General features: G+C 43.5%; 1 protein-coding gene across 5 annotated transcripts in view; it reads right to left on the bottom strand.

The window, feature by feature from the left end:
- Nucleotides 1-13,984, bottom strand: part of SIK3 (SIK family kinase 3) — a 144,153-nt gene that overhangs the window by 43,386 nt on the left and 86,783 nt on the right. For all 5 annotated transcript variants that reach the window (XM_010830385.1, XM_010830386.1, XM_010830387.1 and 2 more), the window contains 2 exons: nucleotides 8,755-8,879; nucleotides 8,005-8,128 (listed from right to left, as the gene is read on the bottom strand). In XM_010830385.1, the coding sequence (XP_010828687.1) occupies nucleotides 8,005-8,128; nucleotides 8,755-8,879 (249 nt within the window). The remainder of the gene's footprint in view (nucleotides 1-8,004; nucleotides 8,129-8,754; nucleotides 8,880-13,984) is intronic.

The following is a 13,984-nucleotide window of genomic DNA, read 5'->3' on the forward strand; positions in this document are numbered from 1 at the left end:
ACCCCTGTCATTCCAAATTGAAAGCATGTCTTCAGTATATCTCGAGATGTCCATGAAGGGAAGTTTGTATCAAACAAACAAGACCAGGCCCAGAAATATCCACTAACTGCAAGGGAACTTCATTCCACACATTACTGACAATAAAGAGATGCTTAGAATTCTTGAACTAACTATATCCATTTGTATAGTATGGCCTCCCACACAGCTGTACATATTCTGGAATTCAATTTGGCTAGAAGAAGCTAGACGATGGGGCCTTCCCTACTCTGCCACCCAAGTGCCCATTTTAAAAAATGACACTGGTTCAGCTGCAGTTTCTAGACCCTTTTGGCAGAAAAATGGATAAACTCAGTTCAGGTCTATGACAAACAGCCTGAGGGGAAAAAAAGGGCCCTGTTCTTTAGGACTCCCCCAACTACATAATCTTCCGTAGCACAGTAACAGCAGACCCGACAGGCTGCAAAGTGGCTGGCTCCAGCCTCCAGATAAAGAATTCACTTTGGGTCTAATGAAGTACAATTATGTCCAGAAACTAGAGGTGTAAGGAGAAGAAGGACTCAGGGACGGACTCTAGGTTTCCTTTACATGAACTTGAACCTTTTTGGTACCTGAAGGACGTCTAAGCTGAGCAAAGACAAAAGCACCTGACGAGCTCCTTTTCTCCATGGCTTATCCCGCCAGAGGTCTCTGAGGGCCCGGGGTTTGGGCCTCTGGTGGTGGGCAAGGCCAAGCACACGCCTGTCCCCGAGGGCAGAGGGAATGCGCTGGCAAGCATGGCGACGGTCCGCTCATTTCCCAGACGTCGTTCTTGTTCCTCTCCATACTCAATCTTACCAAAAAATGTTATTCCTATTTAGGGAATTACTTGTCCAGGATTCAAGACTGATCACGTTTAGGATAATTATGTTGGTATTCTCTGAGTCTTTAAACCTTCCTGCTAACTTATACCATGCTATAAATATTAGTTCTTTCTAAGTAGTGAAGATGTTGTGCAGTTTATTTCTAAGCACTAACAGACTACGTGGCTGACGCTATGGTTAGCTATTCACCAGCATCCGCTGTCTGAAGCCACCTCTGGTAAGACTTGAGTGAAAATCTTCTGCCACGCTGTGGGGGTGGAGGGGAGAAGGGATCCAAGCTGCTCACAGGAAACGCTGTGGACATTGGAAAAGCAGAGGAAGCGGTTTGTTTATCTTGCCCTTTCTTTCTAACAGTGTGGTGCAGCAGAACAAACACTGAGTTTGAGAAATGACTTAGTCATTTATCACCTGTGTCTCTTCAGGCCAGTCAACTAAACTTCTTTAAACGCCAGGTTCTCAAACTTCATTGGCAAAATGATAACCACTATGTGCGAAGACCAACTCCAGAGGACAATTACCTAGCTCAAATTAGATCAAGTATAGGAAACACTTTGTAAACCTGAAAGCCCTAAAGCAATGTAAGTTATGGTTACTGATATTATTTGATTTATTTGGTAGTAAGAACCCCATGCATTCATGCCTGTATTCATTTATTTAACAGACATTTACTGAGTGCCTACCAGGACCCATGCACTGTCCTAAGCCCAGGGGATACAGCAGTGAACAAAAACAAAACCTTATTGCAGTCAACAGGCAGTGGGATGAGGGACGGGGACACAGTGAACAATGTCAGGTAGTGGTGAATGCCATGAACAAGCACGAGGCAGAGTAATGGCAAGGGAATGAGGAGGGCGTCAGGAGAGGCTTCTCTAAGGGGACGTTTAAGCAGAAACCTCAAGTGAGGTGAGGAAGCCATGCGAGTATCTGAGGAAACAAGAATGCATGCGCTTGGCAACTGTGAGAAACAGCAAAGACGCCTCTGTGACTGGAGCTCGGAGCCTAGAGCAAAGAAGAGCAGGAAATGAGATTAAAGACTGGGGCCCACCGCAGTGTGCCTCATGTCGGCCATAATAATAATGACTTTTGGAATGGTTTTCCAAGTGTAAATGAAAGCCACTGGAGGGTTTTAAGCAGAATTCTATTTACTTACTGTTTACTAAATCCTACCACATGCCAGATACTCTGCTAGGCTAGACACAACTGTGAAAAAAAACATGTTTTGTCTTTACTTTCTCTAAGCTCCCAGTCTGGTGTGGAAGACACAGAAAGAAAGAAATTATTATAATGAAATGTTTGGGAAGGCCCATGAGACAAGAAAGAATCGTAGACTAGATTATCTAGATTCTTATTTCTATCACATCTAACTTCTTGCTCTGGAATACAGGAGTGGGTGGCATGGGGTTGGGGGAGAAGAAGCATCCCAGAAGCAAGGAATTGCTCCTGAAAACATAACTTGTTCAGGGAACTGGAAGGAACTTAGGGCGACCAGATATAGAATGGGGTTTGGGGCTGAAGAGACAGGCAGGAGCCAGGTCACAGAGGCATTTCCATGCCATTGTTTTTCAAACAGCACTCATGTGATCAACCTAGTAAGTAATAATCAGCATTTTTCATGTGATAGAATAAAATATGTTAGAGTGCACTGCCTATAGTAAAGACAAATTCTGCTTTTTCTTTTTTAAAAAAAGAAAACTTTGTTCAGTTGTATGTATACATGTATTTTCTAGGTCACAGTATAATATGTATTTTTTACTATGGTCATGGTCAAAAATGAAGCCAATGCTCTAGCCATGTTACGGAGTGAAAGTTAGCCTAGAGGAAATGATAAACTACTGCAAAGTGTAAGCTGGAAAGTGATATAAGCAGATTTGTGTGCAAGTGTGTACGTTGTTTGTTTTGACATATATATTTCAGAAATACTACTTGTGCAGCTGTGTGGAGACTGCATTAGAGAAGGATAAGGCTGGAGTCAGGCATCCATTTAATTGGCTATTATTTAATCCAGGCAAGAGCCACTACAGAAGTGTCTATAGGAATGGAGGGTTGGATGTTCAGGGTTTGGTAAGTGAGCAGCTGTGGTGAGGAGTCAAGGCTAGTTTCTGTCTTGGTCAGACAGTGACACCATTCACTAAGACAGGGAACACAGAATAGAGCAAATCTAAGGAGGAAGTTAGATTCAGTTTCCACTGATGTGAACTGAAGACATGCAAGTGAAGCTGATGGTAGCAACTGATTGCATATATAAGCCCCTCACCCCAGAGGAGAGGTCTGGGCCAGAGAGTTAACTGAGTGTTAACTGGGGACATCATTGCAATGACGAAAGCCATGGGAGTGAATAATATGCTCAGAAAGATGGTGTGAAGAGAAAAGATTTACAGGATGAGCAGAGAGACATCTGGCAGACAAGGTGCAGTCAGGGAGACAGGAGGAAAACGAGAAAGTCGTGTCTGAGAAGCAATGGAAAAAAAGGTATTTTAAAAAGCAAGGAGTGGCTGATTCATTTTGCTGTACAGTAGAAAGTAACAGAACACTGCAAAGCAACCATGCTCCAATAAAAATTAATAATAAAAAAAGGAGTGGCTCAACGATAAGAAAAATAAACAACTCAATTAAAAAATAGGGAAAACATTTATACATATGCCAAACAAGACACACAGATGGTAAATATGCATATTAAATGTTAACCATCATACAGCATTAAGGAATTACAAATTAAAATAACAAAGATACCACTTTACACCTGTTAGGACAGCAAAGACCCAAAGCACTGACAACACTTGGCAAGAGGAGCTCTCACTCATCGCTGGTGGAGATGCAAAATGGTACAGGCACTTTGAAAGACAGTTTGGTGGTTTCTTACAAAACTAAACATACCCTTAGCGTATAATCCAGCAATCACACTCCCTGGTATTTATTCAGGTGAGCTGAAAACTTACATCCACACAAAATCCTGCACATGGACATTTACAGCAGTTTTGTTCATAACTGCCAAAACGTGGAGGCAACCCAGATGCTGATCAGCAGGTGAAGCATAAGTAAACTGTGTATGTCCAGCAACGGAACATTATTGAACATTAAAAAGAAATGAGCTATTAATCCACGAAAAGACACAGAGGAACTTTATATGCATTACTAAGTGAAAGAAGCCAATCTGAAAAGGTCACGTACTACATGATTCCAACTATATGACATTCTGGAAGAGGTAAAACTGTGGAGACAGCGAAACGATCACTGATGGCCAGGGGTTAAGGGAGCGGGATGGGGTGAACAGGCGCAGAGGATTCTCTGTATGACACCTGAACCATAGTAAACAGTGGACTTCAGTGATAATTCAGTGTAGTGTTACTGCAGGCTGATCAACTGTAACAAACGTTCTACTTTGGTGCCAGATACTGACAGTGGAAGAAAGCTATGACAACCTAGACACCATACTAAAAAGCAAAGACATCATCTTGCCAACAAAAGTATAGTCAAAGCTATGGCTTTTCCAGTAGTCGTGTACAGATGTGAGAGCTGGACCATAAAATAGGCTGAGCATCAAAGAACTGATGCTTTCGAATTATGGTTCTGGAGAAGATTCTTGAGAGTCCCTTGGACTGCAAGGAGATCAAACTAGTCCATCCTAAAGGAAAGCAACCCTGAATATTCATCGGAAGGACTGATGTTAAAACTGAAGCTCCAAAACATTGGCTGCCTGATGCAAAGAGCTGACTCACTGGAAAAGACCCTGATGCTAGGAAAGATTGAAGGCAACGGGAGAAAAGGGCGGCAGAAGGTGAGATGTTCAGAGTGCATCACTGACTCAATGGACATGAATTTGAGCAAACTCTGGGAGACAGTGGAGGACAGGGAAGCCTGGCGAACTGCAGTCCATGGAGTTGCAAAGAGCTGGGCTCGGCTTAGCGACTGAACAAGGAGCAAATGACCGTGCAGGAAGCTGAGTGTGAGGGGATGGGGCAGGGCGAACGCGGGTGCTCTCTGTACTTTCTGCTTAATTTTGCTATGAACCCAAACTGTTCTCAAAAATAAAGTTTACTTTTAAGAAAGAAAGCAAGCAGTGGTGAATTTTTAGTGTTTAGCTCCAGCACTGCAATGCAGCCATTAAGATGAAGACTGAGGACATCTAGCAGATTAGGACAAGGTCACTGGTGATGCCTGTCGAGCAGTCCACTACGCCCTTCTCTGCTCCCTTGCAGGGTAAACCAGAAAGAGCTGTGCCTATTTCCTTTCTCCCCATTTCCCTTCTATTCTTTTTTGGTTGTACTGACATGAATTAGGGCTTTGCTCCTACTCGACCACCAAGTCTGTACTTCAAGATCATCAATGATCTCCCCATTTCTAAATACGATACTCAGTTCTGTGTGGCTGTTAGCATAACTGATGCTATCTTGGGCCCCTAACCATTCCTCCTGTCCTTCCACTGACTGTGCCCCAAGTCTGTGCCGTGTTGCTTCTCTGTGTCAAGGACTGTGTAGTTAATGGACGCTGTTTCATGACCATGAGGTCCAGGTGGCCTCTATGCTCTGGTATCTCCCAATAGTGATGAAAAGCTTGGCTGACATATTCCTGGTGCCCATGAGACCAGTCACCCATTCATAAATCTGGACTTAGGAATGTACTTCCTGTTTCTAAGCACATACCCTGATACTCAGATTAACTAGAAAACTGTCCCCTTCACAGTGCAGAGTACCGCTGCAAATGCTTCTGGATCGCCGTCTGTCTGATCCTATGCTGTGAGTAAGTTACCCTATAAAAAACTGACCCTCTGATCAACACGAGGCTGCCTGCCTTGTCTTCCTGTCTTGATGCTTTCTTAGTATGATGGGCACTTTTCATCCTCTCTGTCCTCCAACAAGTTCTATCATTTGACCCGTCAGGGGCACTCCACACCATTTCTCATTCCCCTCCTGGAAACATCGTCTTCCCTTGTTTTCCAGGACACAAACGCTCTGGCTTACCTTACTAACCATTCCTATGCTGACCCCTGCTCACCCTCCTGATCTCTGAATGTTAGCGTGTCCCAGAGATTAATCCTTGGACCTTTTCTCATCTCTACATTCATGGCCTAAAATGTGATCTTATCTCAGAGCTTTAAATCTTATCTATACACTGATCATTCCCAAATGTGTATCCACAGCCCACCACTCCCAACCAAGTCCTACTAATTTCAACTGCCCATACCATAACTCAACTTAGATGTCTAATGGGCATCTCAAATGAACACAGCTAAAACCTCTCTCCAAAATGGAGGCAGTCTTCTCTAGCCATTCCCACCTCTATTAGCAGTAAATCCATCCTTCCAGTTGCTCAAGCCAAGAACCCAGGAGTTACCTTTAATTACTCTCTTTCTCACAGATCAAATCCCACATAAATGTTGCTGGAGCCAGACTGCCTAGGTTCAAATTCTAGTTTAGTCACTTAGTAGCTGTGTTATCTTGGGAAAATAGCTAAACGTCTCCTGGTTTCAGCTTTATCACCTGTAAAATGGGGGCTAATAGTCTCATGTATCTTATAGGGTTGTTAAAATAATTAAATGAGTTAATGTTTGCAAAACGCTCGGAACGGTGCCACGCAGTACGTATTATCTCTTGAATCTGAAGGCTTCTTACCACCCCAACCTCTACACTCCAGTCTGGGAACTAGCCACCAAAATCTCCTACTAATGGTCTCCTTCCTTCAGCCCTTGAACCTTTCAACCAAGAGAGTTGGCAGAGTGATTTTGTTTTTGAAGAACAAAGGTCACCATAAAATTCTTTCAATACTTTTGCATGCTTGAAACTTTTCATAATAAATAATAAAAGTTAAAGAAAACCCAAAAGTCAGTTAATGCCATTCCTTTGTTAAAATTCTCTGACTTTCCTCATTTCACTCAAGAGTGAAAACTAAGGTCTTTACTCTGACTGCACCTCTCCCGTCCTCTCTCTCGTTTCTGTCTAGCACAGAGGCTTCCATCCTGTTCCTTAGATACAAGTGTGTGTTCTCTCCCCAAGGCCTTTGCCCTCTGGCTGTCCCCTCTGCATGCAAAGCCCTTCCTCAGACTGCACAGCTCACACCCTCCCCTCACCTTCTCCAAGTCTTCACCAAAACGTCTGTTTTTCAGGGAAGGGGTTCCCTGCCATACCTTTACAAATAACCACCCAACCACCATCCCTAACCTACCACCTGACTCTATTTTATTTTTCCCATGGCTTTTTTCTAAAGTGCATTTTAGAAACAAAATTTCTGATGTTGATTTCAAATGCAATTCTTGTTTTCTTTCTAAAACGTAATTCCCATATGCTTACACTCTGCTCCCAACCCAGTTGACATATACGCTATAGGTTGTACCTTTAACTGAAACCATGATGGGGCAAAACTAAACAGACGGCTTAGAGCACTGCCCCAGAATGTCCCTTTCTTATGTGTGCATACAGATGGTGATGAAATACTGTAGATTCTGGGTGCCTGTTTTCTTTCTTTTTGTTTTTATTTTTTTTGGGGGGGTGCCTGTTTTCAGTGATACTTTTTTCTAAGAGCTACTGCCCACTCATTCAAAAAGTACTTTTTTATTTGAGTTGGGGGGATAAATGTCACAGAAGCAGGAAATGTAATATCAGCAAGACTAAGATGCAAAGCCTGCTTTCCCCTTGCCATTTATTACCGCATCTCAATGGAGCCCCCAGTAAATACTGGGTTGGCCAAACAATTTTACCATTTAAGTGTTATGGAAGCACCCGAAAGAACTTTTTGACCAACCCAACAGAAATATTATCCTGAAAAAGGGTGACAGATAAAACAGAGATGAAACAGGACTATCATCTACTGCCCCGCTACTATGTGCTGGGCCTATTAACTCTCCATACATTATTTAATTTAGTTCTCATAGTAGTGGTCCTCACAAAACTGTCAGTCTTTTATTAATGAGGAGACTTAGTAATCTGCCCACCACACTAGCAGCCCTGTGTAGAGTCCAGAACCAAACTCGGGCAGGGTTATCTGAAGCTAAAACCTAGACACTCTGTTCCTATAGAATCATGCCTCCAGAGCTTCAATTCAGCAAACTGTTAAATGGGTCATTTATACCCCATCACTCAATTCTGGGATAACTTAGCATGTCTACTGTTCCATGAACCCAGTCATAGCCGTGTGCTGGCATTTCCCTTACCTGTGGACATAAAAAATGGGATGCGAAACTTTCCACTCAACACCCGGGCCCGCAGATTCTGCAGTGTGCTCCCATCAAACGGCAGGGCCCCGCACACAAGCACATAGAGAACGACTCCGAGGCTCTGCATTGCAAACAGAGAACGTTTGATTAAAATCGCATCAGAGAAACAAGAGAGGTCATTATAGTATGTGTATGAAGAATTGGTGATGGACCGGGAAGCCAGGCACGCTGTAGTCCATGGGGTCGCAAAGAATCAGACACAACTGAGCGACTGAACTGAACTGATGGAGAGAGTGGTGAGTCATGCACGAGATAATGGGACAAACATTTCCTTTTCTTCTTTTTTTTAATGAGAAATAATATGGGGCATTGTCAAGGCCAATCATCTTTAGAATAGTTAGCATTCTTCTTTGCTTCCAGACATTAGTTTTGGGGAACATATCTAGAATTTCTCTCAGTACTCATCCTAGGGAGAAGGCAAGGGGCAACAACAGAAAGAATTTCTGTTCTTAGCAAGGGCATCTGTCCAAGCTTGCCCTTGGGATTTTTTTTTTTTCTTTGCAGATACAAAGTGGGAGATGGAAACCTGTGGCTCAGTCCATATGACAAGGGCTGGAGAGCAGTCTTTGTACAAAGAATTGAAAATTCAAACAGGCGATCAAGATCTCAGTCTCATCCAGGATGAGGACAGCTGCCCTCAGACTAGGGTAACTAACGCTGCAGGGAGAAGAGGCGGCAGTCACATACCCAGATGTCCACCTTGGGTCCGTCATACTCCTTTCCTTCGAAGAGTTCAGGAGCAGCATAGGGAGGGCTGCCACACCAGGTCTTCAGCAGCTGCCCAGGGGTGAAGAGGTTACTGAAGCCAAAATCTAGAAAGACAAATGGACACCACTCATGTGATCTTGACCAGTGAAGACGAGTTTCTAGTCACTAGAATAAAGATTCTGGATCCTTAAGTGTGAATATCAAACACGAAAAGAGAACTTTTAGAAATTATATAACCAGCCGCTTAAATTTAAAATAACACTGAAACAGAGATACAGATGGGCTGGAAAGTAAAAGATATCTGGTTAACCAAAAGTAAACATGATTGGTTTACATCAGTACCAAAATCAGTACCATTTCCTTCACAAATCTGGACTGAGGTGAGTGGTACCTTTAAGAACAAAAACAAAATTGGATAAAGATTGATATCAAGACCACATCAGAATCAGGAAATACATGTTAAGTCTACTCAGCTGGACCCAGGATTTTCAGATTATTTTTACTTCTTGTGACAAACACATTTATGACCACGACAGACACTGAACTTAAAAATTAGACAAAGTGACTTTATTACCATTAAGATGGCTTATTCAAGATAAAGAATATGCAATTTATTTGCCACAAACCAAGAATGTTTACACTTTAACTTCAACTTCCTCTTTTTATTTCTCCCCCTCCCACTGTGTGAAGAGAGAGTAGACGGGAGACTGGAGGGGTAGAGAATGGAGAGGAAGACTAAGAACTTAAATGAGCCAAAGGACAGCGTCTCACTGACTCAGAAATACTTCTATGCACATAAATATTTATATCAACGACTCCAGGTAAGGCAGGCTGAAGCTCCGTCCTTTCCCAGGCCTGCCATTTTCCCACATTCCCAGCACCTCTCAGGAGCTCCTCACCCTCTCCTGGTTTTACTCCCAATGACAATTCTTCCTCCATTTGCTGTTTGCTCTTCCTCCTCCTCCTCCAGGTGTTTTCTAGTAAGGCATGTGCTGATTTTGACTGTTACTACTTCCTCTATGGTTCCTCAGGACCAGCTCTTCTGGGCCCATAGCTTCCACCATCATCAATCACCTGTTTGGTAATGATTCTCCAAATTTATAGCTCTGACCCTGGTACCACTCTTAAGTTGCTGATGTGGCCTTCCAGTACTTGGCTGGGAAGAAACATCTCAACTTTGCCATTTTCCAAAAGCAAACTGCTCTTCCAACGATGTTCCCGTGTTCATTTATGGAGTTACCATCACAGTCCTAGGAGCACTGGCTCTTCGTGCCTCGCTACCTCTCATTTCCATTTCAAACCGGGGATAACCTTGTACTGCTTCTACCCTGTGTGTCCTGAACTTACCTCCTTCTTTCCATTTCCATTCCCCCATCTCAGCTCATACTCTCATCTTCTCTCATCTTCTCGACTGGCACTCTTGCTTACTGCCCTCTGCTTGCCGCTAAGCTGCCCATTTAGAGCAGGGAGCAAGACACAAATCACGCCTCGCTCCTCCTCACTCAGAAACACCTGCTGGCTCCTTTCTGCTCACAGAAGAGCCCAGCTCTCTTCGCATTTAGGGTCCTTCACGACAAGCCAGCTCAACCCTCCATCTCCAGCCCAGCCCTGGGCATTCTGGCATGGCCAGACCATCCACACCCTGTATCTCTGAGCTTCTCTTACGCTGCTTCCTTTCTGTGCCATGCCTTTTCCTTTCCTGGCCACTTTAGAAATAGCACTTATTTTCAGTGCCCAGTCAAATATTACTTCCCGTACGAGGCCTTCACTGACTCCCGCCTTGACACCACGTCAGTGGCTTCCTCCTCTGTGCTCCCCTGGCCCTCTGTTTGTACCTCTACAGCCCAATCACAAGCCTCATGTTATACTGAGTTGTATCGTGTGTTTATATCCTCTACTAGTTAGTAAACTAGGGACATTGTTCTATTTATATTATTCTCCAGACGGTGTTTTCATACATAGCAGGGACTCAAGAGAGGGCCACTAAACTAAACTGCAATACAACTGCAATGGGAGCGCTAGGCCAGTCCTCTTGTCACCTCCTGGCTACTGGAGCCTTATTTGACTGACTGGCAGCTGGCCTGCTCCTATGGCCTCTACCCGCTAGTCAGCCCTCCAAGATCACAAGGGGCTTAGAGGTGGGGCCATCATTAGAATCACTATAGCTACTTCGACAAGAGAAATCAAATACTCTCATTCATTAATGCAAAATAAATGCCTCATCTGTCAAGTCTTCCTGAATCTCCTGTAAGAAATGTCCTCTACCTTCTCTGCATTCCCTTATTACTTTGTATTCCTCCTTTTTTTTGTTAATTCCACATATAAATAACATACTATCCTATCTCTTTAGGCTTCCCAGGTGGCACTAGTGGTAAAGAACCTGCCTGTCAATGCAGGAGATGAAAGAGACATGGGTTCGATCCCTGGGTTGGGAAGATCCCCTGGAGAAGGAAATGGCAACCCATTGCAGTACTCTTGCTTGGGAAATCCCATTGTCAGAGGAGCCTGGTGGGCCACACAGTCTGTGGGGTGGCAGAGTCGGACAAGGCTGAGCATGCACACACACACACCTTTCTCTAGTAGAGGTCTCAGTTCAGTTCAGTTCAGTTCAGTCGCTCAGTCGTGTCTGACTCTTTGCGACCCCATGAATCACAGCACGCCAGGCCTCCCTGTCCGTCACCAACTCCCGGAGTTCACCCAGACTCACATCCATCGAGTCAGTGATGCCATCCAGCCATCTCATCCTCTGTCGTCCCCTTCTCCTCTTGCCCCCAATCCCTCCCAGCATCAGAGTCTTTTCCAATGAGTCAACTCTTCGCATGAGGTGGCCAAACTGGAGTTTCAGCTTTAGCATCATTCCTTCCAAAGAAATCCCAGGGCTGATCTCCTTCAGAATGGACTGGTGGGATCTCCTTGCAGTCCAAGGGACTCTCAAGAGTCTTCTCCAACACCACAGTTCAAAAGCATCAATTTTTTGGCGCTCAGCCTTCTTCACAGTCCAACTCTCACATCCATACATGATGACAGGAAAAACCATAGCCTTGACTAGATGAACCTTTGTTGGCAAAGTAATGTCTTTGCTTTTGAATATGCTATCTAGGTTGGTCATAACTTTCCTTCCAAGGAGTAAGCGTCTTTTAATTTCATGGCTGCAGTCACCATCTACAGTGATTTTGGAGCCCCCAAAAATTACCCCCTCTCTAACTAATTCCTTAAAAATACTTTTTTTCATCTCTGACTCTCATATTACCTAACACACAGTTTAACTTAAACACAATAGGTGCTTAACAAATGTTGAGTTGAATGCAACTGCAATTAAAGCCCTACCAACTAATCTTTGACATTTGAAGCCCAATCATTTTATCAGTTGAAGTCTTTAACCTGTTTTTCTTAAGAGACTGGGGATAGGTTGCTAAAAATCCCAACAAAGGTGATTCAACAGAGCTGGTACTTTGGGGATTATTTAGAAAGAGGACTCTTGATGTATCTTTAATTGGTTGGCAAAGACCTTCACTGGATCCTTTCCCCCGACTAGCCTTTCGCTGCACAGTGAGGAAGACATGTTGATGGAGACTGTAATAATTGATGGGCTCTGATGTTGGTGTGACTGGATAGCAAAGTCCAGAGGAGAAAGTCATGGAGTATTCTGCTCATGTTTTGAATGGAGAATGCCACAGGGCAAGCAATGAATTAATACCACTTGATTTTAAAACTTCCCAATAAGCAGCTTAAAGTATATAAGGGAAATTTGTCATTTTGAACTATGAATGCTCTATCTACAATTAATCACCTTTCTACTCTTTTACTCTGCTGAGGAGGAGAAGTTACAGAGCAAGAGCTTGTTTTCTTTTTGTTTTTAATCTACCAAACAGGAAATCTTTACAAAGGAAACAATATCAAAGGAAACCATCTTCAGCAATAGCTACAGGCTTAGATTGCTATTAGGTGTTTATATGAAAAATGAGTGTGCAAGAATGAATGACTGAGCAGGGTCTGACATCTAAAGAGGCCATATGGGGGAAGCACCTGCTTCCACAGCAAGTTACAGCCACACAGCTGCTTCAACAGCTAGACCCAAAGACTGACAGCGATTCAAAAACCACCATCCCTCCACCAGCTTGCCTCTCTTTCCTATTAAAGAGCAAACAAAAACCCTTTAGTCTTGTAAATGTGTCATGGGGTCTCCTCTAATCACTCCATATATTACTCTTACTCCTAACCCTAAGGGTTTTGCACTTTTAAGCAAAATCTGCTTCACTGTGCTTGCTATGACACTTTCCCTGCCATGAACACTAGCTTCCTCCAATGAATGATCCTGGCAAAGGCCAATTCATCTTTTTCTTCTTTTTATTATTTTTTGTTGTGCTGGGTCTTCGTCACTGCTCATGGGCTTTCTCTGGTTGCTGTGCACAGGCTCTAGGCACACCGGTTTCAGTAGCTGTGGGTCATGGGCTCAACAGCTGTTGGTTTCAGCAGTTGCAGCACACAGACTCAGTTGTTGTGGCTTGAGGGTTCTAGACTGTGGGCTTGGTAGTTGTGGGTACACGGGTTTCGCTGCTCCATGGCCTGTGCAATCTTCCCAGACCAGGGATAGAACTCATGTCCCCTACATTGGCAGGCAGATTCTTATCCACTGGACCAGCAGGGAAGTCCCAAATCATTCTTTAACGTAACACACCTAACAGAATCTGACCCACCCTCCCACTTCAATACACATATTATTACTGTAAATTCAGTTTTACTGAAAGCATACTGGTGTCGTGTCTTCACTAGTGCCTCATCACAAGTGTTACACATTAATCTTCAATACAGCTATGCAGCCGGTAAGTTAAAAATTCTGGCCAGCTCACTGTCCATTCAGCAAAACCATAACTTATTTTCTGAACACTTAAATTACTAAGAGAAATCTCCAATTAATAACATATATGAAATTTGGAGCTCACTGTGAAAGTTTAATTCCTTCTAATCAACACTGCAGGGACTGAATAACTGAGAAGAAAAGAATTCCTCCTCTATTCTTTTAGTAGCTTACCTTCCTTGAGGGAGAGGGGTTTGCTACCTATAGTTAAGAAGACTGGCAGGGAAAAATGAAAGCAGTTAAAATTCAAACCAGTCTATTTGGGGTTTTATTGGTAGTTTAGGGAAGGCTGAAGGGACTACTAGTGGGATGTGGAGGTATACTGGGATAGGCGGGGAACAGACAAGACAT

This window comes from Bison bison, unplaced genomic scaffold (genome assembly GCF_000754665.1).
Source record: "Bison bison bison isolate TAMUID 2011002044 unplaced genomic scaffold, Bison_UMD1.0 scf7180017864518, whole genome shotgun sequence".
NCBI lineage: Eukaryota > Metazoa > Chordata > Mammalia > Artiodactyla > Bovidae > Bison > Bison bison.